Source organism: Schistocerca americana, chromosome X (assembly GCF_021461395.2).
Source record: "Schistocerca americana isolate TAMUIC-IGC-003095 chromosome X, iqSchAmer2.1, whole genome shotgun sequence".
In the NCBI taxonomy this organism is placed as follows: Eukaryota; Metazoa; Arthropoda; class Insecta; order Orthoptera; family Acrididae; genus Schistocerca; species Schistocerca americana.
In genome coordinates, this window is record NC_060130.1 from 424,439,540 (window position 1) to 424,466,524 (window position 26,985).

At 42.3% G+C, this 26,985-nt stretch overlaps 1 protein-coding gene across 1 annotated transcript in view; it reads left to right on the forward strand.

Annotated features, from left to right (window-relative positions):
* LOC124556058 (stress response protein NST1-like) overlaps window positions 1-26,985 on the forward strand; it is a 630,068-nt gene that overhangs the window by 94,380 nt on the left and 508,703 nt on the right. Inside the window, exon 3 of the mRNA XM_047130088.1 lies at window positions 20,691-20,815. Coding sequence (XP_046986044.1) covers window positions 20,691-20,815 — 125 coding nt within the window. The remainder of the gene's footprint in view (window positions 1-20,690; window positions 20,816-26,985) is intronic.

The following is a 26,985-nucleotide window of genomic DNA, read 5'->3' on the forward strand; positions in this document are numbered from 1 at the left end:
TAATCCAGTCACGTATTTCTTCGAATACTCATGTGTACAGTTCAGAATTGTATAGAAGACTTTCTGTAAGTCAACATACACGGCGTCAGTTTGAGCTTCACTATCTTCTGTCTGTCGTATCACGTGAACGGACGGAGGATGCTGGGTTCTGACGAAGAGTCACTGCGGATACAATTTTGATTTCTACATAGGACTTTTTGGGACTCTAGAAAAGCCATGACCCAGGAGCACGATACACTTATCCGATCAAATGTATCCTGACACCTATTAATTAATACGGGTTGTGTGCACCCTTCGCTTTTATGACGACTTGACCACCTTCAGTGGAGTGTCTGAATGTCTGTGGCGGAATGGCTGCCCATTCTTCCCCAAGACCGACAACTAGACAAGGTAATAGTTCTGGACGCTGGGGTCTGAAGCGAATTTGACGTTCTAACTGATCCGGTGTTCTAGTGGCACCAGGTCTGTACTCTGGGCACGCCAGCCCATTTCAGAAATGTTATTGATCGCAAACCATTACCTTACAGGTACTGTTTTGTGACTGGATGCATTCTTATCATGATACAGTCATCTTCTCCGAACTGTTCCTCTACCGCACGCAGTACACAATTCTGTAAAATCTGTTTATATCCTTCTCCATTTAAAGTTTTCTTAAGAGCAATAAGCGGACGACACCCTAACCAGGAGAAACACGCCCGTATTGTATCGCCAATTTCTCCGTACTTCACCGTAGGCACTACACATGATGGCAGCTAACGTTCTCCAGGCAGTCACTAAACCCATAGCCTTCCATCCGATTACCACAGGATATATCGTAATTCTTCACTGCAGATCATTCGTTTCCAGTCGCCCACTGTTCAGTGGCGTCGGCCTTTACGCTACCTCAAGCGTCGCTTATCGCTTATGAGGAACAGCTGACCCACTGTAACCATTCTTTTTAACTCTGTGCGCACAATCATTGTGCTAGCTGCACTGCTGATAGCACTTTGGACCTCACGATTTAATGCGATTTTTTTACAATTTCCGGCAGCAATGTACGACGGTCTATTTTAGTCAGCACATGAGATCTGCCTGGTGTTAGTTTGGCTGTAGTTGTTCCTTTGCATTTTCATTTCACAGGCACATCACCAACAGTGTGGACTTGAGCAGTTTTAGAAGAGCTGACATGTCCCTGATGGGCCTGTTACTGAGGTGACATCCAGTCACTAGTCTTCGTTTGAAATCTATGAGCTCTCCAGAGCGTCATGTTTTGGCATTACTGCTTCTCTACCGACAACACAACACCCCTTGTCTCCTTCTATACCGAAAATGGGGTGAATAGAAACAGTGAAGTGAATCGAAACGAAACTTCCAAAAAAAGTTCTATACTATAGTGTCAGAAAACAAATGAGAATATAATTCAAAGATTTGTCTGTCTAGGTTTGTTGAGAACAAATATAACAGAGAATTTATGAATTTAAAAGTTCGCGACAGTGTATTGAAGTTCTGTTCACTCTATGACAATCAGCGGATGTCATACTGAATTTGCCTGCTTCGAAATTTATCTGTAGGTACGAATATAAAATGCGTTATTTTATGTACATGTTAAGGAAATTTAGAGTTCCATATCATCACCCAAAAGTTCAGTTTTAAAGTATAATTTAATGTCTCTTGTGTTTCGGTTAACTGAAAATGTAGGATTGCTTTTCGAAATTTTTGAGGTGAATAGAAACAGTAATCATCGGTGTTTCTTAAGAAGAAGGCCAAGAATTTGACAGAAGTGAAAAACCACTGTTCTCAACCCATGATATTATGCTGTGACTAGAGTAAGTGGAGAAAAGTAAACAATCATCGAGATTGTATGCCTGTAAAATTTGGTGTTTAGAGAGAAAAGTTATGTTGATTTTTTTTCAAAAAAAAAAAAAAGAAGGCCGATTAAACACATGTATTTTAATAAATGAAGAGCCATTTTTTAGTCAAGGAGACGGTGTTAAAAAGCTCGCCGCTACGTTTGAGGGTAGGAATTAGATTCAAAGAGGTCTGTTACTTAATGTATTAATAACAAATCAAGTTTATTAATTTAATGTTACGGTAAAGCAGTCAGAGATATAACAATTTTTATTTGAAAAACAGAATAAAAAATCACAGTTCATACAATATTTTTAGTTTTTGCATTTCATATAACTTTTTTGAATCAAATGAACTTTATTTTTTGTTCTCCTAGATCCAAAATATATTTAGACATGTCCCAATTCACTCGAAAGACCAATAACCAGAAAAATACTATGATTAACACTGCTGTTTCTATTCATCTCTCTCTGCAAGGAGAATAGAAACACCAAGTTTTTATTTTTTTATGTCAAAAATCGAGAACTAGGTCCCAAATCTAATCATAAGTTTAAAGTTAGGCACAAGACCTATACTCCAGTGTTCCTCAAACGTTTTTGCTCAAGAGCCAACACTGATAATGTGGGGAGGCACCTCGGGCTACTTATGTACAGATCTTAATATTAATAGGTAACCTACATACATTAGAATGTTATGAGCCGTCTGTAAACTAGCTATAATAAGGGAGCGATAATTTCCCGCTCACCTCCAAGTACTAATCGTTAAAAGTCGACACTATTCGGAAGACTTCGTGTTGACTGTTCCCTGTTTAATTCGTATGTTTCTACCACCATTACCGATCCCAAAATTGTGAAACTGTAATTATTTGACGAAGTGTCGTTGTGTTTTCTTTGCTAGCTGGTGATTACGTGATTAATAACAGTGATATTGTACATATATTTAAGTGCATTATGCAATATGAGACACGATCACTTATGTTTACTAAATCTTTTAAATGTCATTTTTCTTCTCCTCATTGCATTGTGTTACAACAGCCTCAATTTCATTTCATATTTCTTGCTTAAAAGAAGTACCGTATCCTAAGGTGACTGTCTCTATAGTGCACATTCCCGAATCCGTGTTATTTCCGTTTCAGTTTTATACCATAGCAGGTAATTGGTATGAGGCACATGCGCCCACGAGTTGTCAGTACTGGAAGACAAACATGAAAACATTCCTCCTGTCACGTCACCTCCCCCCTCCCGCCAACCCCCCCAACGTCAAATCTATCTACCCTCGTACCAAGTTTCGCCCCAGAGGTGATTGGCCAACTTCCGCGAGCCTGCTACTGTTTCTCCAGTATCTTTTTGAGCTGACGAAGGAGTCAACTACGTTCAACAGCTGCAAATGGTAAGTATTTATTCTTTACTGGATTCGAATATAAATCAGCTATTCTTCTCCAAAAGATATTACACTTTAACATCGATAGCCGGCCACGGTGGTCTCGCGGTTCTAGGCGCGCAGTCCGGAACCGTGCGACTGCTACGGTCGCAGGTTCGAATCCTGCCTCGGGCATGGATGTTTGTGATGTCCTTAAGTTAGTTAGGTTTAAGTAGTTCTAAGTTCTAGGGGACTAATGACCACAGCAGTTGAGTCCCATAGTGCTCAGAGCCATTTTTTAACATCGATAATAAATGGAAATATAGTTTTCGAAACCAGTAAAGAATAAATGCTTACCGTTCGCAGCTATTGCACAGGTACGGCTGGTGATCATATGCTCATGTGCTACTGCACTCTCAAAATATCGTACTTAAATTATGCCTTTTCTCTTCGAATGCGAGCCGAAAATCGCATAAAAAGTACGCAATTTCTCTTCGAATGCGAGCTGGAAATCGCATTAAAAGTACATTTCTCTTCGAAAGCTTCCTGGTACGCAAATAAAACGGACGAAAACATGTTTTGTAGTGCTCTCTCCACAATAACTACGAACCAGTGTCGAGTGCTGAAATGACAGTCCTCTCATAGAAGGGGCGTAGATGTTTGTTTTCGACTGTGCATGCTCTGATGAGACGGCATCCCTTCCCTCACTATGGATGCTACGTTGTTCACACCATCAGGTCAGTATTTTTCCTTGGAAGTCCGTCTAAAGTATTGTGCAAGCAACATGGCGAATTCTGTAGATGATCTGCTAAAGAGCCCTTTTCCAGTACATTTTCGGAGAAGAAAGTGAGTAGAAGCAGGCAGATGCCCCATTCAAGTTACTAGAATATTTCGCCTGAGTGGTCAACGCCGACCGCTGTGACCGAGTGGTTCTAGGCACTTCAGTCTGGAACCGCGCGACCGCTACGGTCTCAGGTTCGAATCCTGCCTCGGGCGTGGATGTGTGTGATGTTCATAGCTTAGTTATGTTTAAGTAGTTCTAAGTTCTAGGGGACTGATGACCTCAGATGTTAAGTCCCCTAGTGTTCAGAGCCGTTTGAACCACTGGAGTGGTCAACGGATTTTTTAGTAGTTAACGTACGGGTGCCGTGGGGCAATGGTAAAGCACACTGCTTGGCAGTTCGTGGCCTTGGGTTCGATTCCCGTTGCCACTATCAATTTTTCTTCATTTTATTTTATTCCTCGCACTGTTAAACTATTAACTATAAAATTATTGTAGTCCACTGGTAAAATTTTGCATGAGCCGCAACTGCAATTGGCTGTACCTGACTCGTTCATCGAATTAAATTATTGTGCAGTTGCTGGCAATGACCAGCAGTGTTTACAATATATTTTGGAAATTCGTGGTAAGTTCCTATGGGACCAAACTGCTGAGGTCATCTGTCCTTAGGCTTAGACACTACTTAATATAACTTTAACTTACGCTAAGGACAACACACATACCCATGCCCAAGGGAGGAGTCGAACCTCCGACGGGTGCAGTCGCGCGAACCGTGCCCCAGACCGCGCCGCCACACAGCGCGGCTTTTACAATATTGCAATCAGGCGATACAGGGAATAAGAATTTGAAAGCGGTGCTCCGGATTGACAATAATTGCATTTTCAGGGCTGTATTCATAGGAGTCGATAGTTAGCGTGTGCCATTTTGATAACAGTTATACTTCTTGTGAGTATTCGTGGGAAAGATGGGAGTCGAGTGTCATCACTGACTGGAATAATCGTTGTAGTAACATCAGCCAGTGATTTAATTCGCCAGCGATAGAATTTCACAAAAGGACTGCCACAATGTTTCCACGTGTAGAAAGAGAATACAGTGCGCCAGACTAATTGAGGCCAGTCTACCTCATCCCTGTGAAAATAAAGTTCACCTGACTTTCGTAGCCGTATAATGTTCATATCACCTCACCTGACAGGTGTGTATGAAGGGTGCAGGAAAGGATGGGTCACATTAGTAACTTGATCATTTTGAGTCACTATTAAAAATGAGTCTGGAATCAATGTATTATGTTCCTGAAGTTGATTTCAAAGTAATTTCAAGCAAGATCATACAGTTGTGTCTTTAAAACATTGTGATACACTATTCAAACGGCCACAAGAACTTTATTCTAACTGAGGTGACAAAAGTCATGCGAAAGCGATATGCATATATACAGATGGGCGGTAGCATCGCGTACACAAGTTATGTAAAGGTCATTGTTACTCGGGTGATTCATGTGAAAGATTTCCGGCGTGATTATGACCTCACGACGGGAAATAACAGACTTTGAACGCGGAATGGCAGTTAGAACTAAATGCATGGGATAGTCCATTTCAGAAATCATTAGGGAATTCAGTATTCCAATATCGCCTGCAGCGTCTCTCCTGGGCTCACGACCATATCAGTTGGATGCTAGGTGACTAGAAGACCGTGGCCTGATCGGATGAGTGCCGATTTCAGTTCGTAAGAGCTGATGGTAGGTTTTAAGTGTGGCGCAGACCCCAAGAAACCATGGACCTAAGTTGACAACAAGACATTGTTGAAGCTCGTGGTGGCTCCATAATGGTGTGGACAGTGTTTACATTGAATGGACTGGGTCCTGTGGTCCAACTGAACCAATCATTGATAGGAAATGGTTATGTTCGGCTACCATTTGCAGCCATTCATAGACTTCAGGTTCCAAAACAATGATGGAATTTCTGTGGCTGACAATGCGCCATGTTACCTGACCACAATTGCTCGCATTTGGTTTGAAGAAAATTTTGGACAGTTCGAGAGGATTATTTTTACATCCAGATTGCGTGGCACGAATAGCAAGAAACTTTTATGGGATATAATTGAGAGGTCAGTTCGTACACAAAATCTTGCAGCGGCAACACTTTCGCAATAGTGGACGGCTATAGAGGCAGCACAGCTCAGTATTTCTGCAGGGGACTTCCAATGACTTGTTGAGTCGATGCCACGTCGAGTCGCTGAACTACGCCGGGCAAAAGGAGCTCCGAGATGACATTAGGAGGTGTCCCATGAGTTTTGTTACCTCAGTGTAATGCCATTAATCTCAAATTTTCAAAGCGACAAAAAGCCGATGAGTCCCTTCGTTTCCAACACCCTTAATATGCCAAAGGCTATGTAAGAAAGCTACAAGTTTGTTTTAGAATCTGAGTCCTTGTTCTTCTATTGCAAGACAAACTTGCTCCTAAATAATTTGAGGAGCACATCATGGACATGGTGGCGTTTGCGTGACTCCCTACGTCACCTCACTTCAGCTCTATAGAGCAAATTTGGGGTACCATCCAGCAAAATACCGAGTGAGTGGCGCAGTGGTAAAACACTGACCTTATGCTCGGAAAGATGGCGATTCAAATCTTTGTTCAGCCTTCCAGATTTTGGTTTTGAGTGTTTTCGCTAAATCGATTAAGGCAAATATCGGAGTGGTTCCTTTGCAAAGACACGGCCGATCTTCTTCCTTATCGTTCTCTCGACCGATCTTTTGCTTCGTTTTTAATGACATGGTCTTCGACGGAACGTTAAACTTTAATTTTCTTTTTCCTTCTCTCGAGCAAGGTGTGCGCGCCTTGGACTCAATTACGACTAATCTGTGTGAAATGAGAGTGCTGGATGAACGGTGATGGCTTACATTGTCTCGCGGAGCCAGGGCCACGAAGCGTTGCCGTCGTCATTAGCGCGAAAGAGTGTGCTACACGCCACCGCTACTAGGTACGTGTCTCTACTTCAGCTGCTCATTAGTGCGTAACGAGCTGAATATATTGTCATGCTCTATTCGATAAAATCAATATGCGACAACTTTTCCAGCCAATGGTAACATTTCGAATTTTTCTTGTTTTCAGCCCATGTACTAATACTCTATGGACGTGCCTTCTTCCAGGTCTGTAAATGATCCATCGCAGTCTCCACGTCTCCCGCACTCCCAGTAATTTCATCTCCAGCGATAATGCATAGGATAATGCTTCCCTCCTCTCCTGAAACGAAATGTAAGCTGTTGGCAACATGTTAGTCGGTTAGTGTTACTTTCAAGCGTGAGCATGTAAGCAATCTGGCGAGGAAAGGCTTTCGATAATGAAACAAGTATTTGATTCAAACGTGCTTATTAAATTCCCAATCCGGAATGGATTAGTCGGTAACTGCTATTCTGATTCTCTATTCATTTTGTCAACTCGTGTCTTTGCAAGTCATCTACGCAATTCAAATGTTCTAACGTCTCCACTTTCACACCTGTTGGTCCAACTTCTTTCATTCGTCTTTAAAACTCCAAAAATCACTCCTCATTGAGCTTACGTTCCTCTCGTCACAGGCAGAAGATTCATCGACACGAATCAACTTTAATAAAAACAACCGTTCGCTGCAACAGTTTGCTGCGAACTACTCATTCTTGCATATGTATTTTTATGCTGTTCTTGGGAAACGAATTTGAAGTTGATGGTAATGTAAAAATTTTTTGCGGCTGCATTTATTGCTTCTTTGTAAATATTTTACGTCTTGTTAGTGTTGCCTTTACTTAGGATTAAAAAATGAGACTATTTATATTAATGAAGCAAAAGGTAGCAATATAATCTTGCATTCGTCGTTTTTTAGCAGTTATTCCGAAGGTGCTGAATCATAAAATTATGGAAGAGCGCGAATTCGCAGCAGCTTTACATGCAAGAAACACACGACTATTTTGCGGCAGTCATAGGTATGAAACAGTTGCCAATCCTATTAGCACAATTATTTGCACTATTACCAAGCTTTTATTTTTTACACTAAATAACAGAAATGGAACGTTCCAACCTTGGTAATAACGCCACTAGGGACATTGAAACACAAACAATTGGCAAAACAATTATAGAGAAAGAGATTTCATTTATAACATTTTAAGATAATATATGAAATTTACAAACGATTTTAATTATTTTCCATGTGCTTTATAAATCAGTTACTAACTCACAATTAACACCCAAATGAAAGTCTCTTAATTTTGTTTTCCTACGTGAACGTACTTTACGATAAGACGCCTAAGAAAATTATTTTGTATAACGATCCGAAAACTTAATATGGCACTTTAAAATCATTCTAAAGAATTTTTTTCTTATAAGTGTATAGTTACGATGCTAAAGCTCAGATCTAAGTTTGCGGACCAGGGACCTACACCAAGAGGCACGAAGAGGATTAGTCAATACGCTAACAACAATTTGAAATAATGCTTGGTACTTATTGAAAAAAAAACCGCTGCTCCACGCATATACAAGTCCAGTTATTACTTTGTCTGAAGGTGGTGAGACACTACGTCGAGTACATTGTACCTTCAACGGCAGTTTTACCAATTTCATTTAGCCTCTTTACACTGCAGTTCCCGCAAGGTCATTCTTTTTGCTAGTGCACCATATTGAAAGGTATCATGAAGCTTATTGTGTCTTACTCTTGCAACATAAACACATTGCAACATCCATCCAGTGCTTATGATGATGATGTTTAGTTTGTGGTGCGCTTACCTGCGCGGTCATCTGCGCCCATACAAAGTCCCAATTTTACACAGTCAATTTTCTTTTCACAATCCAATCTAGTCACTATCAGAAATGATGATGATGAAATGATGAGGAAAACTCATACACCCACTGTGGAGAGAAAATCCCCAACCCGGCCGGGAATCGAACCCGGTACCCCGGGATCCAGAGCAACGCTAGCCCCCTCCCCCTTTTTTTAAATCTTATTTTGTTCGTTTTAGTTCGTAGCATCTGCTCGGGGCGGACGTTGTAAGACACCCGTTTCAGTTCGTTGTTGATCCATTAACTCAGTTCTTTTTTTTTCTTTTTTTTTTTTTTTAAGAGGGCAGCTAACCCTCTGACCGAACACGCTGAGCTACCGTGCCGGCTCCCCTAGACTACGAGCTGCGGACATCCAGTGCTTAGCTAGAGCTCCACTGCTCCAAATACTCATCTTCTTATCATTAAAACAAAACATCTGAGGATACAGTATCAGTTTACTAGTTGGAAGCAACAGCTCACAATACAAATTTTACTGGCTGATAATTTGCCCTCAACTTACTGCTCTGTTCAGCATTCAATATTCAACTGACTCACTGCATCTGGCTTGGCGTGCACTCAGTTCTGTTTTCCATCTTTTACATGTACCTAATACAGAGGGACTTCACACGGCTTTCCCTTCTCTAATATTACATTACAAATGCTGTTTATAAATCCTCTGTATGGATCACTATATTTGCAAAACATCATACGAAACTCACTATTAATTTCCAATAATTGACACAAAATGAACCTCTGAAAAATTGTTTTACGGAAGTCAATCAAATGAATAAAAGAAGTATTGTCTGTTCAGAGCATGTGACACCTGTGGTAGTGCTACCAACTGATTAAGAATAAACTTAACACAACATGCTTTAGTTCATCTCACGTTGGTGCTGCCAACTGTTCACATAAAATGACCGCAAATGCGTTCAAGTGATCAAATGTGTGTGAAATCTTATGGGACTTAACTGCTAAGGTCATCAGTCCCTAAGCTTACACGCTACTTGACCTAAATTATCCTAATGACAAACACACACACCCATGCCCGAGGGAGGAATCGAACCTCCGCCGGGACCAGCCGCACAGTCTATGACTACAGCGCCTCAGGCCGCTCGGCTAATCCCGCGCGGCGCAAATGCATTAAATGTTCAAATGTGTGTGAATTTCTAAGGGACAAAACTGCTCAGGTGATCGGTCCCTAGACTTACACACTACTTAAACTAACTTATGCTAAAAACAACAACATAGACACCCCTACCCGAGGGAGGACTCCAACCTCCGACGGGAGGGGCCACACAGTCCTCAACATGGCCCCTCAAACCGCGCGGCCACTCCGCGCGGCGCAAGTTCATTAACTATTAGTCAGCACTTGAAATTGTCTAGCTATATATGACTTCGACCGTGCTAGATTTGGACAAATAACTATGGCTTTTAGAAACAATTTCATATAAATTTCTTTTTATGTTTTAACAAATACCAATTTTTTATTGTAGTAGCTGCTATATAGTGCAAAGTCCACTTATTGAAAAATTGTTAGAAATATACTCTGCCGCACCCGGGCTATAGCCAAATAGCTAACCCTGTTATATTGCCTCCCATATAACCGCAGCCCACTTCACTCAAATTTACCGTCTACAGCAATGGCTCGACGTATAAATTTGTGTTTGTGTGTGTGTGTGTGTGTGTGTGTGTGTGTGTGTGTGTGTGTGTGTTTGGTGACTGCGTAAAGGAGCGTTGAGCGCGGTGCCGCTTTTTGTGGTTAAGATACTGGACTCACATTCCAAAGGACTGGGGATTCAGTTCCCTGTCCGCTCACCCAGATTTCGATTTTCCACAGTTTACCCAAATCGCTTAAGACAAATACCGGGATGTTTCTCTTGATAAGGATTTCCTCTCCTCCTTCCCGAATACAAACTTCTATTCCGTCTCTAACGATCTCCTCGTCGAAGAGACATTAAACTCTAATCTTACTACTTTTACAGCAGCAGGTTTTTGTAGGCAGCTGAAGATACAAAAAGTTCCCGTGTCAAGCAGAAATTTCACAATCTGCCTCTTTTCGTTTAATCTGGAACTGAATACAACATTGTAAAGGAGCAGCGTCCAGGTTTTATATTTGTTATAAGAATGTAGAGTGTGAACTGGGAGAGCTTTAAATACGCTTTCCTGTACAAGAACACTAGTAGTCTCGAAAAACCGACCGTTAGTTCATATCTGTGCTTCACAAACATTATAATGTCTTTTCGCGCTGATGAGAGAAGCCCATAATACAGACAATCGTTTTCCCGATCTGCTGATGTGACTGGAAGAGGAAAAGAAGCGAGTAGTGGCTTCATCGCAGTATACTCGTAACACATGCGCCGTTGCTGAGGCGCATCTCGACGCCACGTTTGCCCTATTATCGATCCTTCACCAGAACATTCCGCTGGGTGCGGCAGTGAGTCGCACCTGCAAAAGGGCAACGTCTTATTGCCTTTTATCATCAGTTTGCCTGATTTCCCACGGGAAGCAGTTACAGAGAGCATGAATAAAAAGGGCGTTTACGTAAAGGGAAAATACGACAATGCAACGTTTTATCATCGTCACCCACACAGTGCTTTTGTTAGTACTAACTGAGGTTGTACACTCAACAATTTTCTGCCCTTTAAAGAACGATCTCGTTACTTTAGCTGGGCATATCTCCGGGACTGTGTTACAGCTATTTCAGTTTAATGTTAATGGAGGCATTAATGTGTTTGGCGTAGCAGAATAGCCTGATGTGAATTCCTCAAAGTAAAAATTATTTCTTCAAATTATTGAAATTCTTATTTACTAGTGAATTAAACGATGGCTAAGAGATATTACTTGCACGCTGTATGTTATAAGGTATCAAAGCAAACTCCTTACAAGGCGTTTATACAGTGTGTTTTACAATTCCTTTTATAATCTTCTAGGGGCTCTAAAAGGGACCCAGTAGATAAAGTTTCGAAAAGATATTCGTATCGAGAAATATACCGCTTGGATGTAAATCTGAAGATCGGGTTATTTTCAAATGTCCTGCTTCACAACCTTCAAACTTAGTTTACATCCAGACGGTACATTTCCGGACATTGGTTCCTTAATACAACTTTATCTACCAAGTCCCCTGTACAACATCTAGCAGCCTGTAATGCTAGTTGTGTAACACCCTGTATGTTTAACACAAATTTGATACGGTGCCAGTATCCTATGCTCATAGTTGACCATACGTCAATATCGAATAATAATAACTGTAGGCAACGTCTCAAAATGATTGCAGATGTAAGGCACGTTTATTGAAGAGCCAAATTCTTTTCAGGAGTATCGTTACAATTGGCGAGAAGTAAACTTTTACGGAGCCAGAGTCTAAGGTCCACCGTCAACATCCGTAATCGGCAAATCGTATTACGGAGTCATATGGAGAGTAATTCCATCATTGCCGGCCGGTGTGGCCGTGCGGTTCTAGGCGCTTCAGTCTAGAACCGCGTGACCGCTACGGTCGCAGGTTCGAATCCTGCCTCGGGCATGGATGTGTGTGATGTCCTTAGGTTAGTTAGGTTTAAGTAGTTCTAAGTTCTAGGGGACTGATGACCATAGATGTTAAGTCCCATAGTGCTCAGAGCCATTTGAACCATTTTTTAATACCATCATTTTCCGCTTTCCTGTTCCATTCACGAGTAGTGTGCGTCAGAAAGCTCCGAATGAGGTGGAATATCTCAGATTTCCCTGCCGTGGCCATTTCACTAGATGTATGTGGGAGGATAATACTTTGCCTGGCTCTTCTTGGAACGTACGCTCTCGCAAATTTAAGAGAAAACCTTACCGTGAAGCACCTTGTCACTTTAATAGCCTCTGACATTGGAGTCTGATGTGGTCTCCGTGACTGCCTCGCGGTTACTAAATGTACCCGTGATGAGGCGCGCCGCAGTTTTTGTGTCGCGTCTATCAGCTTTATTCAATCCACCTGATGTATGTCCTAAATTAACGGCAATACTCAAGAAGAGATAGAGCGAGGGTTTTGAGCTATCTCTTTTGTGGACCAGTTACTTAAGAAATTCTTCCATAGTCTGACATCTAAACATAAACTCTGTCTACCGACCCTGGTGGGCCCATCGGTAGCTAGCGACCGCCGTGTCAATGCGGTCAATGAATGTTGGACACTACTCCCCCAGCAGTTGTCAGTGTTCGTGATCTGGAGCCGCTACTACTTGGTCAAACAGCTCCTCTGTGTGCATCACGACCCTCAGCGGACCCCATTTCAGTCCTCTCACCAAGGAAAAATCCCAGGCAGTGCCGGGAGTTGAACACAGGTCCTCCACAAGGCAGTCAATCGCTCTGACCGCTCCTCTACGAAGGTGAACAGTCTGACATCTGCTTTTCCTGATATTGGTGGTCATTCCAGTGAAGTTAGTTCCAAACGCATATTCCTAAATATTTATGGATGTTTCCAGTAACTGTTCGCTGATAAGTTAATAGTGCAGTGGTGGATCCTCCTATATTTTTACTTACATGGGGAGTCAGTTACTAGTCGCCGCACAAAGCGTCGATCTTCCGCATGTGTTTCTGTCGAGGTGACAATATCGTTTGCCTTCCGGAAGTAATGGAAGACGGCATTACCTGGACGCCACTGTATACTGCCTGCTGGATCTCGGACAAACAGAGCGAACTGAGCTTCACAAGACTGCTGTTCAAAGAATCAACATTCATTCCTATGAACCATATTTTCTGTTCGAAGAAGGTTGTATGCGCAAGCAAATTTTCGGTTACTCTACAACAGGCTGACGTCGGCGATAACTGTAGGCCTATAGTTACGCGCATCTGCCGGACGACTCTTCTTGGAAAAGGGACTCACCTGCGCTTTTATCCAATCGCTTATAACGGTTCGTTGCACCAGAGATCTACGATAAATTTCTACTAGGAGGGAAGGACGTTCTGTCACATAATCTGTATAGAGTCGAATACATAACGCAATAGCCGCCCGGTGTGGCCATGCGGTTCTAGCGCTTCAGTCTGGGACCGCGTGACCGCTACGGCCGCAGGTTCGAATCCTGCCTCGGGCATGTATGTGTGTGATGTCCTTAGGTTAGTTAGGTTTAAGTAGTTCTAAGTTGTTCTAGGTGACTGATGACCACAGATGTTAAGTCCCATAGTGCTCAGATCCACATAATGCAATAGGTCTAGTTACCCATCCTCTAAATACTTCAATGCTTGACGGGATTGTTCAAGTTTCGTTGGTACAAATGCAGAACAGTGATAAAACGATAGAAGGGAAGATGCCAAGTCTGCTGGAAACAGGAAATCTGAAGGGGCTCAATGTGAAAGAGGGGAAAATAGCAAGCTGATACAGTATTCTAGTGGTGGATGGTTGATGGCTACGGAAGGCAAGGCAGTGTGTTCGGTGTTGCGGTTGGTTTGCTTTGTAATTATTGCCTGAGCCTCGGAGGGGTTGAGCTTGAGGAGCCACTGGCTGAACCTGCCGGTAAATTGGTTGAGTTTGAACTGAAAAGATAGTTGAAATTTCTGGGATGGGTGTAGGGTTAGAAAGACGGTGTTGTCGTTGTACTAGAGCTAGACAGGAGGAGTGGGGGTCCCGGTATATCATCTCTATAGACTTGACTGCTACCCGTGGGCAGCCGGGTGCCCACAGGCAACGGTTGACGGGCTAACATGTGAAGCGCGGCCAGTCTGGCAGCCAAACTAGCATACTGCTGTGGCCTCACGGCCGCGGGCAGGGGAGGCTAAGGGGTGAGCGCATGCGCAGACAGTGTGCAATAGAGCTGCCTGGCAGGTAGCCTACACTAGTTGCGTCTGTCTGTGAGTTAGCTGATGGCCCGACAGCCTTACCCCATGGGAATGAAGACTCCTGCGCCATCTGTTGGTGTTCTGTTAAGTCTGTACATTGTGCTGCCCTCTGCACCGGATATATTTCAACTATAACTCTATAATGGACGTGTGAGAATAAAAAGGTGTGTGTGAGCAGAAGTTTTACTGTGTCCTTGATTTCACTAGTGTGTAGCAACACCATGAGGCAGAGTTAGAAAAATCTTGTAGGGGATAAACAGAAGTGGAGAAAAGACAGAGGCTTGGTACACACCTGTAGGTGGATAGAAGAAACAGGAATCAGTGTTCTTTATTGTTACGTAGGATAGACAGTTGTATAGAAAGGATGCAATAAGATGGATATAGTTTCTAAGGAAGCGTATACATCTCACATTTGGAAAGGAGATTGGAATTCCATATATGGAGATACACGTATACTCTCTCAAAGTCAAGGACACAAAGAATATTTGTTGTTGCTGTTGTTGTTGTGGTCTTCAGTCCTGAGACTGGTTTGATGCAGCTCTCCATGCTACTCTATCCTGTGCAAGCTTCTTCATCTCCCAGTACGTACTGCAACCTACATCCTTCTGAATCTGCTTAGTGTATTGTCTCTTGGTCTCCCTCTACGATTTTTACCCTCCACACTGCCCTCCAATGCTAAATTTGTGATCCCCTGATGCCTCAGCACATGTCCTGCCAACCGGTCCCTTCTTCTTGTCAAGTTGTGCCACAAACTCCTCTTCTCCCCAATTCTATACAATACCTCCTCATTAGTTATGTGATCTACCCATCTAATCTTCAGCATTCTCCTTTAGCACCACATTTCGAAAGCTTCTATTCTCTTCTTGTCCAAACTATTTATCGTCCATGTTTCACTTCCATACATGGCTACACTCCATACAAATACTTCCAGAAACGACTTCCTGTCACTTAAATCTATACTCGATGTTAACAAATTTCTCTTCTTCATCTTATATCCTCCTTTCAAGACACTGTCCATTCCGTTCAACTGCTCTTCCAAGTCCTTTGCTGTCTCTGACAGAATTACAATGTCATCGGCAAACCTCAAAGTTTTTATTTCTTCTCCATGGATTTTAATACCTACACAAAATTTTTCTTTTGTTTCATTTACAATTATTACAAATTCATTTACAATTATTATTTACAATTATTAAATTGATGAGATGGGGTTGACTAAGGTACAGGGGCTGATCGTCAGAGGAGATGTTAGGACAGACACCACACAGGGAGGGGTAGCTGCTGGTTTAGATGTTTGTGTATGTGCCAGAAATGGAAGGATCCAAGACCTTCGTGTGAACACCGAGGTGGGTCCAATCAGGTTTGTTGAGTTCAAAGAGAGGTTAGGGGGGATTATTATGAAGAAGCAAAAGAAGTCACTAAAAAACGTACAAACTGTTTAGTGCTGTATCTACGCTGCATGCGTGTCGGATACTGGAGTGTCTCCTCAGAACTCTATCTTCTTTCAACAGATGTCTATCGTCTAGCTGCAAATACACTCAACATTGCGATAAAGTCTTTGTACGCCTGCATGAAATAAGACTTCCTGCAACTGCTTCTCTAATGCTGTCACAGGCCTGTGGAACGGAGTACCTAGTAATCTAAGCGAAATCAAATGCCGGGCTGCACTGAAAGGCAGCTGGAGTCCTTGTGTTATCTCTCCAGTAATCTGCCGCTTCAGGCAACGCTACCGGCTCCTCCTATACAGCAGTGAAAACCTCATTTTTTCCTCATTACCTCGCTCCCATTTTCATTTCGCTATCTCCCCTTCCCTGTTCTTCCTACTCGTTAGCTTTCGTTCATTTATTTTCCTTTTATTCGTTTTCTTAATTTTCCCTCTCTTCTTGCTTTTGTTTGCTGCTTATTCTTATTATGTTTTTCTTAATTAGTGTTGGCTTCTACAACAGCGTGCAACCTTCAGCAGCAACTATTATTATTACACCGTTTCTATTACTTTTATTTCTTTCATGTAACTAAAACACATAGACAGTGTCCGTCGTTCTTCCACTCCAGTAGTGGTTTTATGAGAATCATTACTGTTTTATTGGTTCCATACATATTACCATCGTTATTACTTTCGCATTTACAAAAAGTTACGCTTCTTTTTTTCCGGAGAAAAGACATGTAACGTATGTCAATTAATAATGAAAGACCCCTTTGGTAGCATTATTTAATCGTCACCGAGGAATATGATACAGCACAGTAGTAGTGATTGTCAACAACTGACTACTGTAACATTACTCGTCATTTACTCTTCTACGTCTACATGGATACTCTGAAAATCACATTTAAGTGTCCGGCAGATGTTTCATCCAACAACCCTCACAATTCTCAATTATTCCAATCTCGTATAGCGCGAAGAAAGAACGAACACCTATATCTTTCCGTAAGAGTTCTGATTTCCTTTATTTTATGATGGTGATCGCTTCTTCCTATGCAGGTCGACGTCAACAAAATATTTTCGCATTAGGAGGAGAAATTTGTCGATTGGAATTTCGTGAGAAGATTGCTGCGCAAGGAAAAACGCCTTTGTTTTAATGATGTCCATCCCAAATCCTGTATCATTTCAGTGACACTCTCTCCCTATCTCCCACACCGATCAGCGGTATTCTAAAAGAGCACGGACAAATTAAGTGCCCCTGTATACGCGATACAGTTTCAGTCTCTATATAGTGTCGCCACATCCGAAAAACAACAGAACGATTTACATTAAGCCATCTGGCCTTTTCAGTTTGTGACTGTCCTGCTTTCATTCTTCTTATCGCCTTCCACTAAAGAGAGTCTGATAGGCGTCTTCTCGGTGCTTGAAATTTCCTTGCCAATGGTGTAGTTGTTTTTACCAGAGTTCAGGGGGAAATCTCGTTTTGTTTCATTACACAGAGCAGGGACTACTGAAAGATTAACATAAATTTGTAACAAACACCTATGTCATTCTAAAGCATACAATCAAAATATAGTGCACCGCTGTGTAAAATCTAACGCTCAAGATTTGCGACGGATAATACACTAACCTCCTCCCACTGCCCTGAGCTCAACACTCGCTCACATGTGGAGGCATCCTTACACAGACTCTTTATGTAGAGAGATGGTAAAACAAGAAGAAGGTAATACAAAAGCAGAAGTATCGTCAATCTTGTGTATGTAATGTGTGTGTGTGTGTGTGTGTGTGTGTGTGTGTGTGTGTGTGTGTCTGTGTGTGTGTGTGTGTGTGTGTGGCCGGGGGGGGGGGGGGGGGGGGGGAGAGGGAGGGGATAGGTGGGTGTATAATTTAGTGTAGACAGTGACTTGTGAAGCAACACGAATAAATAAAATTATAAAGTGTACCAGTTTTCTTTTATGTTATTGGTTAACTTCTTCTTTATAAATTCGTTTACACAAACAACAGCGTTGTTGACAACTCACAAATAATTTGTCAGCTAAATTTGTCTGTAGTGACATGGCTGTATCTATGAACTAATTAAATTTTTAATTGTTTATCCCTTTGAGTTAAGATGGCGTGTGAAACATCACTGCATAAATGAACTGTGGACGGATCATCTAAGAACCTGATACCAGAATGAGTTTTTTACTCTGCAGAGAAGTTTACGATGTTTCTAAGCTTTGTGGAAGGTTGTAACTACGTGCCGGACTGGAACTTGAATCCAGCATCTTGCCTTTCGCGGGAAATGCTTTTATCTTCTGAACTACTGAGACACGACTCACGAACCCTTCACATAGATGCACTTCAGTGAGATACCTCACGCCTAATTTCTAACCTTCAAAGACGCTTTCCACCATGCCTTGCTGGATTAATACTCCGGCAAATTAAAAAAAACAACGGAAAATGTTTTGTGAAGAGATTTGTCTAAAAGTAAGAGATAAAATAGATTAGAGAAACATTTGAGATACCTCATTTCCTGTACATGATTTCGAGAATAATTCAAAGGCTCTTAAGGTGTTTGTGTAACCTCTTTTATTTCTTAAATTTAGAAGACTCTTTCTGTAAAACATTTGACTGATATTTTAATCACTTTATTTTCGAGATTTGTTCAGAAAGCATGAACTTATTGACACCTCATTTGTTTTCCTAGCCTCTCCTATTCTTTGAATGTCCTGAATTTAGTACTTGATTCGAAGGAAACCATATTTATAGATGAATGCCATACTAATGTAACTTCTTGTGCGCGAAATAGCTACACCTTGAACAGCCAAATTTTTTAAACTCCTTTGTCTTCCTAGTGTCTACTGTTGTCGAAGTATCCTAAATTTGGTACTTAATTCGGAGGAAACCATTATAAAAATAGAATATCACAACAGTGCAATTTTTTTACGCATAGTATCTAGGCCTTGAAGACATGAAGATTTTGGCACTTCGTTTACATATCTAGGAGAAGCTGTTACTCAAATATTTCAATTTTCTCGTAAACCACTAATTATTTTTTCTTCATTACCATTATTACCTTTAAGCAAATGAACCCCTTTTTGTAAAACCATACCTCTCGTTGGTCAGTTTTTTTTCTCATTTGTTGATTTCCCACTCTTCGTTGTGAGTATTATTTTTGCTCCGCTCGAACATTTGACCCAAAAGGAAACTGCAGAGAAATGACTAGCTACAGCGTAGGTGTTGACTCTAGACTAAATACACTGCAGCGCCAAAAAAAACTGGTACACCTGCCTAACATTGTGTAGGTCCTCGGCGAGCACGCAGTAATGCCGCAACACGACGTGACATGGATTCGACTAATCTCTGAAGTAGTGCTGGAGAGAATTGAAACCATTAACATTGCAAGGCTGTCCATAAATCCGTAAGAATACGAGGGGGTGGAGATATCTTCTAAACAGCACGTTGCAAGGCCTCCCAGATATACTCAATAATGTTCATGTATGGGGAGTTTGGTGGCCAGCGGAAGTGTTTAAACTCAGAAGAATGTTCCTGGTGCCAGTCTGTAGCAATTCTGGACGTGTGGGTTGTCCCATTGTCCTTCTGGAATTGCAAAAGTCCTTCGGAATGCACAATGGACATGAATGGATGCAGGTGATCAAAATCAGAGTCGTATTTAGACGTATCACGGGTCCCACATCACTCCAACTGCACACGCCCCACACCATTACAGAACCTCCACCAGCTTGAACAGTCCCATGTTAACATGCAGGGTCCATAGATTTATGAGGTTATCTCCATACCCGTACACTTCCATCCGCTCTATAAAATTTGAAACGAGACTCGTCCTACCAAGCAACATGTTCCCACTCATCACCAGTCCAATGTCGGTGTTAACGGGCCCAGGCTAGGTGTAAAGCTTTTTGCTTCGGCTCAGAAAGCCCATATCGATGTTATTTAGATGACACTTGTGGATGGCCTAGCACTGAAATCTGCAGCAGTTTGCTGAAACGTTGCACTTCTGTCACGTTGAACGATTCACTTTAGTCGGCCGCAGCGATGTCGGAGATTTCATGTTTTACCCGATTTCTGATATTCACGGTACACTCGTGAAAGGGTCGTATGGAAAGATCCCCACTTCATCGCTGCGTCGGAGATGCTGTGACCCATCGCTCGTGCGCCGACTATAACACCATGTTCAAACCCACTTAAATCTTGATAACCTGCCATTGTAGCGGCAGTAACCGATCTAACAACTGCGCCAGACATTTGTTGTCTCATATAGACGTTGCCGACCGCAGCGCCGTATTCTGCCTGTTTATATATCTCTGTATTTGAATAAGCATACCTATACTAGTTTCTTTGGCGCTTCAGTGTGTTTCACCCTGCAGAGCTGCTTGTGCTCTTTTGAAACTTCCTGGCTAATTTAGACTTAGCGGTAGACCTCAAGGTCTTTTCCAGCAGGTTATGCAGGAGAGCTTCTGCGAAGTTTGGAAACGAAGAGAGAGGAACTGGTAGAAATGTATCTGAGGGCGGATCGTGAGTCGTGATTGGACTGCTCAGTCGGTAAGAGGTTTGCCCCAAGGACCAGTTTGCAAGTTACAGTTCTAGTTTGGGCACAGTTCTAATCTGCCAGGAAGTTTCAACTGACTGTTGCGATCGACTGTACTGCTAATCCGCCTATCTTGCCCATACCGCGATGCTCCGCTCCGCTGCGCTCGACACTAACTGAGTGCTGTGTGTTGTGTTGCAGGCGGGAACGTCGAGCCGGCGCTTCCACGCCGCAAGAAACACCCTGAGCTAGCGTACCGCACGCATGAGTTCCTGGCCGCGTCTGACGACTCTCTGGACTCTGCCGTTCCGGTGGACCGCGCCAGGGTCAGTATGCGCCGCTTTCCGGCCGCTTGCTCTGCAGAGCCGCTAGCTGGTAAGTGCTTCTGGCGCCATCTCCCACCCGTCAGCCCAGTGGCGCGTAAGTAGCCGACTTACTGCACTGGCAGCCTGCTGTGCTCGTCGTCGCAAATATGTTCACTTCCAGTTGTCCTACACACAAACACACACACACACACACACACACACACACACACACACACACACACACACACACACGCACTCATGTCATTTAGTCACCGATTTCTCGAGATCCACGAAACAACTTGACTGCTGACGGTTTAAAGGTGCCCTGGCAACACTGCATCCCGTGATACGGATATTAGGTAAACTGGAAGCCTGGCTATGGGCCAGTGCCATTAAGATAGTCAATACGGGCTGTAGAAGGTGATGTGCGAAATTTTGAATAGGGGATCGCCGAATGATACATGTAGCCGCTTAACTGGAATGCTTAACGATTGTTGGCATCTCTCCTCTGCAAAGTGTGAAGTGTTGTAAGTGTATGCGTCCAAATAAAGACTGGAAGCGGAATGCGTTCTAGGTGCGAAAGTGATTTATTAACTACGTTCCAAGTGCCATACCAGGGAACTGGATGGTTCCGATTACCAATAAGAAAGTTTTTATTCTAAGTGCCATTAATATGGATCCACCACTTTTTATTTGTGATAACACAAGTACAGCAATACAGCAGAAATAATTCTAACTAGTAGAGCTCTAGTCAGCAAAAACAGCATGTCATTTCTTTCACATTTTTACATGAGAATAACATTAGTAATGCCTGAAATTTTCGGGGAATGAGAAAACGATGATCATATGTAATTTCTTAAAATTTTAAAAAATATTTTTTTTTAAATATTTTTTTAAATATTTTATTTTCCCAGTCGCTTACATTAACAGAAATTAAAATATGATAACTAAACTAGTTTCAGCTGCCAGTGCAACCATCCTAAGATCATGTTCTTATGAACTGCAAGTTGAACAAATCCTGGATGCAGCTGTAATAATCATATCATGCAATAACTTGCGCTTGTATAAGAGGAAAATTCACTGAAGAAAAAATTTTGGTTGCAACAGCACAACAAAAATAAGACTTGTTCTACACCATAGGTGTCAAAAAGTCATCGTGACACGGTGTAACTTGATGATAGCAAAATAAAATCTCTGTGTGTCCAGTTCAGCTAACTTGACTATTCAACTTGGCTAGGCAATCGAAAGAGTTTTGAAAAAAGATTTTTTCAATTTCAAGAAGTTGAAAAAATTAAATTTATAAAAAAATACCTCAATATTGACTACTGGTTCTTAAACAACTCCAGTCTTGAGAGCAGACGTCGCAAAGTTTACTAAAAAACTGCCTGTGCCGTTGAGGAAGAAATGGCTACACCGTCAATAGGTGTTTCTGTTTTGAACTGGTAAACATGGCTGGTCTTTCAGATGAAGTACGGTGTGGCTATTCGTAGCCAAAACATAACTGAAAATTTGACTACGACTTTATCACCCATGTTGCAGCACCAGTCACATTTCTGTTGTGCTGTTACAGCCAAAGAAGTTTTCAGTGAACTTGTCTCTTATGCATGATATGGTTCCTAATGGTACACCCTGTATTTGTTCAACCTGCGTCTCGTAAGAGTATAGTCTGAGGACGGTTGCGCTCAAAGCTAGTTTAGTCATCATATTTCAGTTTCCACATGCAGGGTTGTACCGTGATGATATTACAAACTGTCATGGATGATGGTTAAGATTAAATTATCAGATTGAGGTAAGTGACCCTGATCCGGAAACGACCAGGTCGAAATTTATATGCGAAAATCGTTCTAATATCCCTGATAGTGATATATATGTACCGGTATTGTTATTGCTAAGATTGTAAGGTAGACAACTTTCAGAGGTGGTAGCATGGGCCAAAGCAAGAAAAAAAGTCTAGCAAACATGAGCTCTAAAGCGCATATTTTAAGAGCTACAAGCACTTGTTCATCTTCACTACTGTGAGACACATCTCTTCTACTACAAGCTCTTTGGTTTAAATATTTTTGGAAGAGGTGATATGGGCCAAACCAAGAAAAAAAGTCTAAGTAAATATGGGTTCTAAATTTCATGCCTCAAAAGCTATGGGCACTTGTTCGGTAGAACAGATGTGTTTCACAGTTGCGAAGATGAACAAGTGCTTATAGCTCTTAAGGTACGCATTTTAGAGCCCATATTTATTGTGGTTCGTACTTCCACCTCTGAAAGTTGCCTACCGTACAATCTTCGCAACAAGAGTACCAGAAAATTTAGTTCTCTGTCAAAGGTAATAGAACGATGTTCGCTTCTAACTTTCGACATGGTCGTTTCCGGACCAGGGTCCCTTACCTCAAATTGATATGTTCCCTTCTCCATCGTCCCAGAAAGTTTGTGACATCCTCAGGGATCACGCTGTATGCAATCGAAAGAGTTTTCAAAAAAGATTTTTTCAATTTTAAGAAGTTGAAAAAATTAAATTTATAAAAAATATCTCAATATTGACTTCTGTTTCTTAAGCAATTCCAGTCTTGGGAGCAGATGTCGCAAAGTTTACTAAAAAACTCCCTGTGCCGTTGAGGCTACACCGTCAAATGGTCTTTCTGTTTTGCAACTGATAAACATAGCTGGTCTTTCAGATGAAGCACGGTATGGCATACAATTGCCAATGCCTTTCCTCTTTTGAAAACATCGTCGTTTTTCCACTCTTCTGTTTCAGAGTTAAGAATTATTAATAGCTATTTGAGGTGGATAAGTATGAGAAACTTTGCATTGACATCAAATGTTTCAACAGCATCTCTAAAATCAAAGAAGTCAGTTGTATGCATTGGCATTACATGCCATGGGTTCATAGGATTAGCTGACTAAATCTTGTGTAAATCTTGCGGGCAAGAGGCTCGCTTACCTTTCTTCGTTTCTCTGTAATTGTAAAATGTCTGTCGCAGCTGAAAACTTCTGTGCTATCTCTTCAAACAAACCCAGGGGGAATCGAGGACGTCTGAGCATGGCACTTGGAACCACTGCTTGGTACGAAGATCATGCACCTTCTAATAATGAATATTTGAAACAATTTCTCTTTGGTTTGACACATGGAACAAGTATTGGTATTGCAATAGAGTGCCGAAAACACAATATCACTGGAAACATGCGTTTGAAAAAAAGTAGCACTTAGAACGTTTTCAGTTTCCACGCTTCGAATGTTCTTTGTCGTCTTTCCACAATCGCAGCAGTTGATGTGAAGGCAACATGTAAAATTACACAGTAGAGTACAACGTTGTATGTTCTTAGACAAACGTTGTATCGCTTGTTGAGGAACTACAGCACCATATCGTCCAACTTTTTTCTATAGGTCGGGAATAGTGTGACGGTGAGTTTCATAACCTACGTATGTGAGGTATCCCCACAAAGAAAGACAGATGAAGATAAATCAGGAGATCGAAGAGGCCACAACCTCTACGAAATCACTTGTTGATTATAACACTGACTTAGCAATGTCGTAACACTGCCCTGTTGAAACCAAGTGTATCTGATTTACAAGTTCTTGCACCATATGAGTCTAACACTCACTGTTCTCTGTGCCATCAACGCTTGTGAACAAGATTCGTCTACGTGACACTGCACAACAAACGCCCCCTTTTTTTCCGTGTGGAGGTGACTACTGTAGATGATATGGGTTTATCTACCCCAAATGCGCGGGTTTTTTGCACTCACGTAACTCACATTTACTGCAAATCAACGTGGAACCACGCGTAGTCAGACCAGACCGATAATCGAGTTGCACACCTAGCGATACAGATGACATGAACCATTTACAGAATGCCGCTCATCTTCCATAGTCTTCAGGTAACGACTCATCAACAGCACCAATTACTTAATCGCCCGCGCAGTGCCGCGTAGGCATTGCCAATGGAGAAACCAGACTGGCTGTAAAAGCCGACATACAGACTTCGTAGGAGTCAAGGAATACGCAGCTTGCACCTCGATGAACTTTCCTGGTGTCAACACTCTCTATGGATCACGTTTGGCTGCATCTGCTACGAGTTCCTGTCTTCTGAAACTTGTAGAGCCACCGAGAGAGGCGGCACATTGATAACACACTCGATTCGTATTCGGGAGGACGGTGGTTCAAATCCTCGTCCAGTCATCAAGATTCCAATGATATCCCAAAATTGATCAAGACAAATGCATGGGTGATTCAAAGGAGCGACTTCTTTCCCGATACTTCCCCAATTCCAAGTTGTGCTTCGTCCCTAATGACATCGTCGTCGACGGGACGTTAAGTTCTAAGCTTCTTTCCTTCCTTTTTTAGTACAGCCGCCTGATGGTGAACTTGCCTGGTGCATCCTCACCATACTTTTCTGTGAAGACGTTCTGAGCCTCGGTGTAACTGTGGCATCAAACGTCCTGGGGGACAATGACTGGCCTAATCTGCAACACATTTCTTCTTCAGTTAAACAAGGATGAAACCAGCAACAAAAAGAAGTCGTTTATAACGTTTCAACACTTTCTGAAACGTCGGACTAGTACTCCGACACCCCCATAACGGCCACTTTCCACAATTTTGGCAGCGCTGTAGGGTGTCCCAGGAGCGCCAGAGAAACAGGCGTCGAGAACCGCCCTCCGGAGACGATCAGTCCGTGAACAGAACACTACTTACTGTTCTTCAGCATACACATGGTACCCAAAAGAACACATTCACCAAGTCGCGAGATGGCAGGTCACAGAGCAGACTCTCCCTACACAGTCTAGCGCCAGACATGTGACTGCAGGGCAGGTACTGTACTAGTCGCATGTTTTCGGGAACTCTTAGAAAAAGTGGCAATGGGTTGTAGTTTGTGGTTGAGCGTGCATGTACAGTCGATGAATCTTCTTCACAGCTACGAAACGACACTACGGGTGACATATAAGTCCTAGCCCACATCGCGGAGACTTAGGTCGACCTCTAGCCCACCACTAACCTGGCCGTGCATAATGTCATCCTGCTGACATACCTGTGCCATCCTGCTTCACTACGACTCGATTATGGTGTTCCGAACCCTCAAACATGCAGATCAGTACACCCAAGGGAGAAAAAAAGAGGAAAAAAGCAGTTGAGACTATTAAAACGTAGCGGCGAACATCTTGAGTACGTCATGTCATTTAAATATTCAGGTGTAATTCTAAGAATGGAATAGGTCTAATACTTAAAATGAGCACTAAGCAAGACGAATGAAAGACTTAGATATCTTGAAGCGTTTCTGGGAAAGTGCAGTGCATCTGTAAACGAAATCGCATGCAGGTCGCTCGTGCGATCAATTCTAGAGCATTGCTCCAGCGTTTGGAGCCTTTCTCAAGTAAGTGCGACGTCTCAGACATTGATTTTATTTAGAAACGTGCTGATTCGATCGTAAAGAAGTTGGTATAGCCTACACGAAAGTGTGGCAAAGATGCTCTTGAATCTTACATAAATGTTTCGAAGAGAGGTGGCTTAGTTCTCTCGAAACCCAGTTGGACAAATTGGAAAACTAGTATTCGTGGCAGACTGTAAAACTGTTATGTTGTACCATCGTATATCTCGGGGAGAGATCATGAGAATACAATAAGATAGATCCGGGCGCGAACAAACGTGTGCAGAGGGTCACTTTTCTCTCGCTCAATAGGTGAATTGGTAGAAGTGGAAAATCGCGTCAGCCACGTAGTGTGGAGTATGTCCGCAGATGCAGACACGGAGTCCTGTAGCCACACTGAGCAGTCTCCTACTGGTGCACCTTGCGTGTCAAGTTATTCCGTGTTATCCCACCACACATCAGTCCGCACGGATTACCCACCAGCCAATGTGGTTTCGTGGTTCTCGAAGACCCCTTGACTTATGGACATGAGTGTGTGACGAACTTCGTATGTGGAACCTTCTTGGGAGAATTTCACCACGCTACATTGTTTAAATGCACCGGGTGAAATTCTCAGCAGTCTATCTACAAACACAGTCTCTAAGCATAGGAACCTGTTTGTTATATACAGTGAGCCTCAGGTAGAAGGGACATCTCTCATATTTCACAACCGCTTCAAGATATCGAAACTATGTTTTATGTGGTAATTCGTAACGGACGAGTATTTCACCATGTTCTCAATGTAGATTTACGGAACGAGGCAGGGTTCTGGCTGAAACAATGGATTCACAAAGA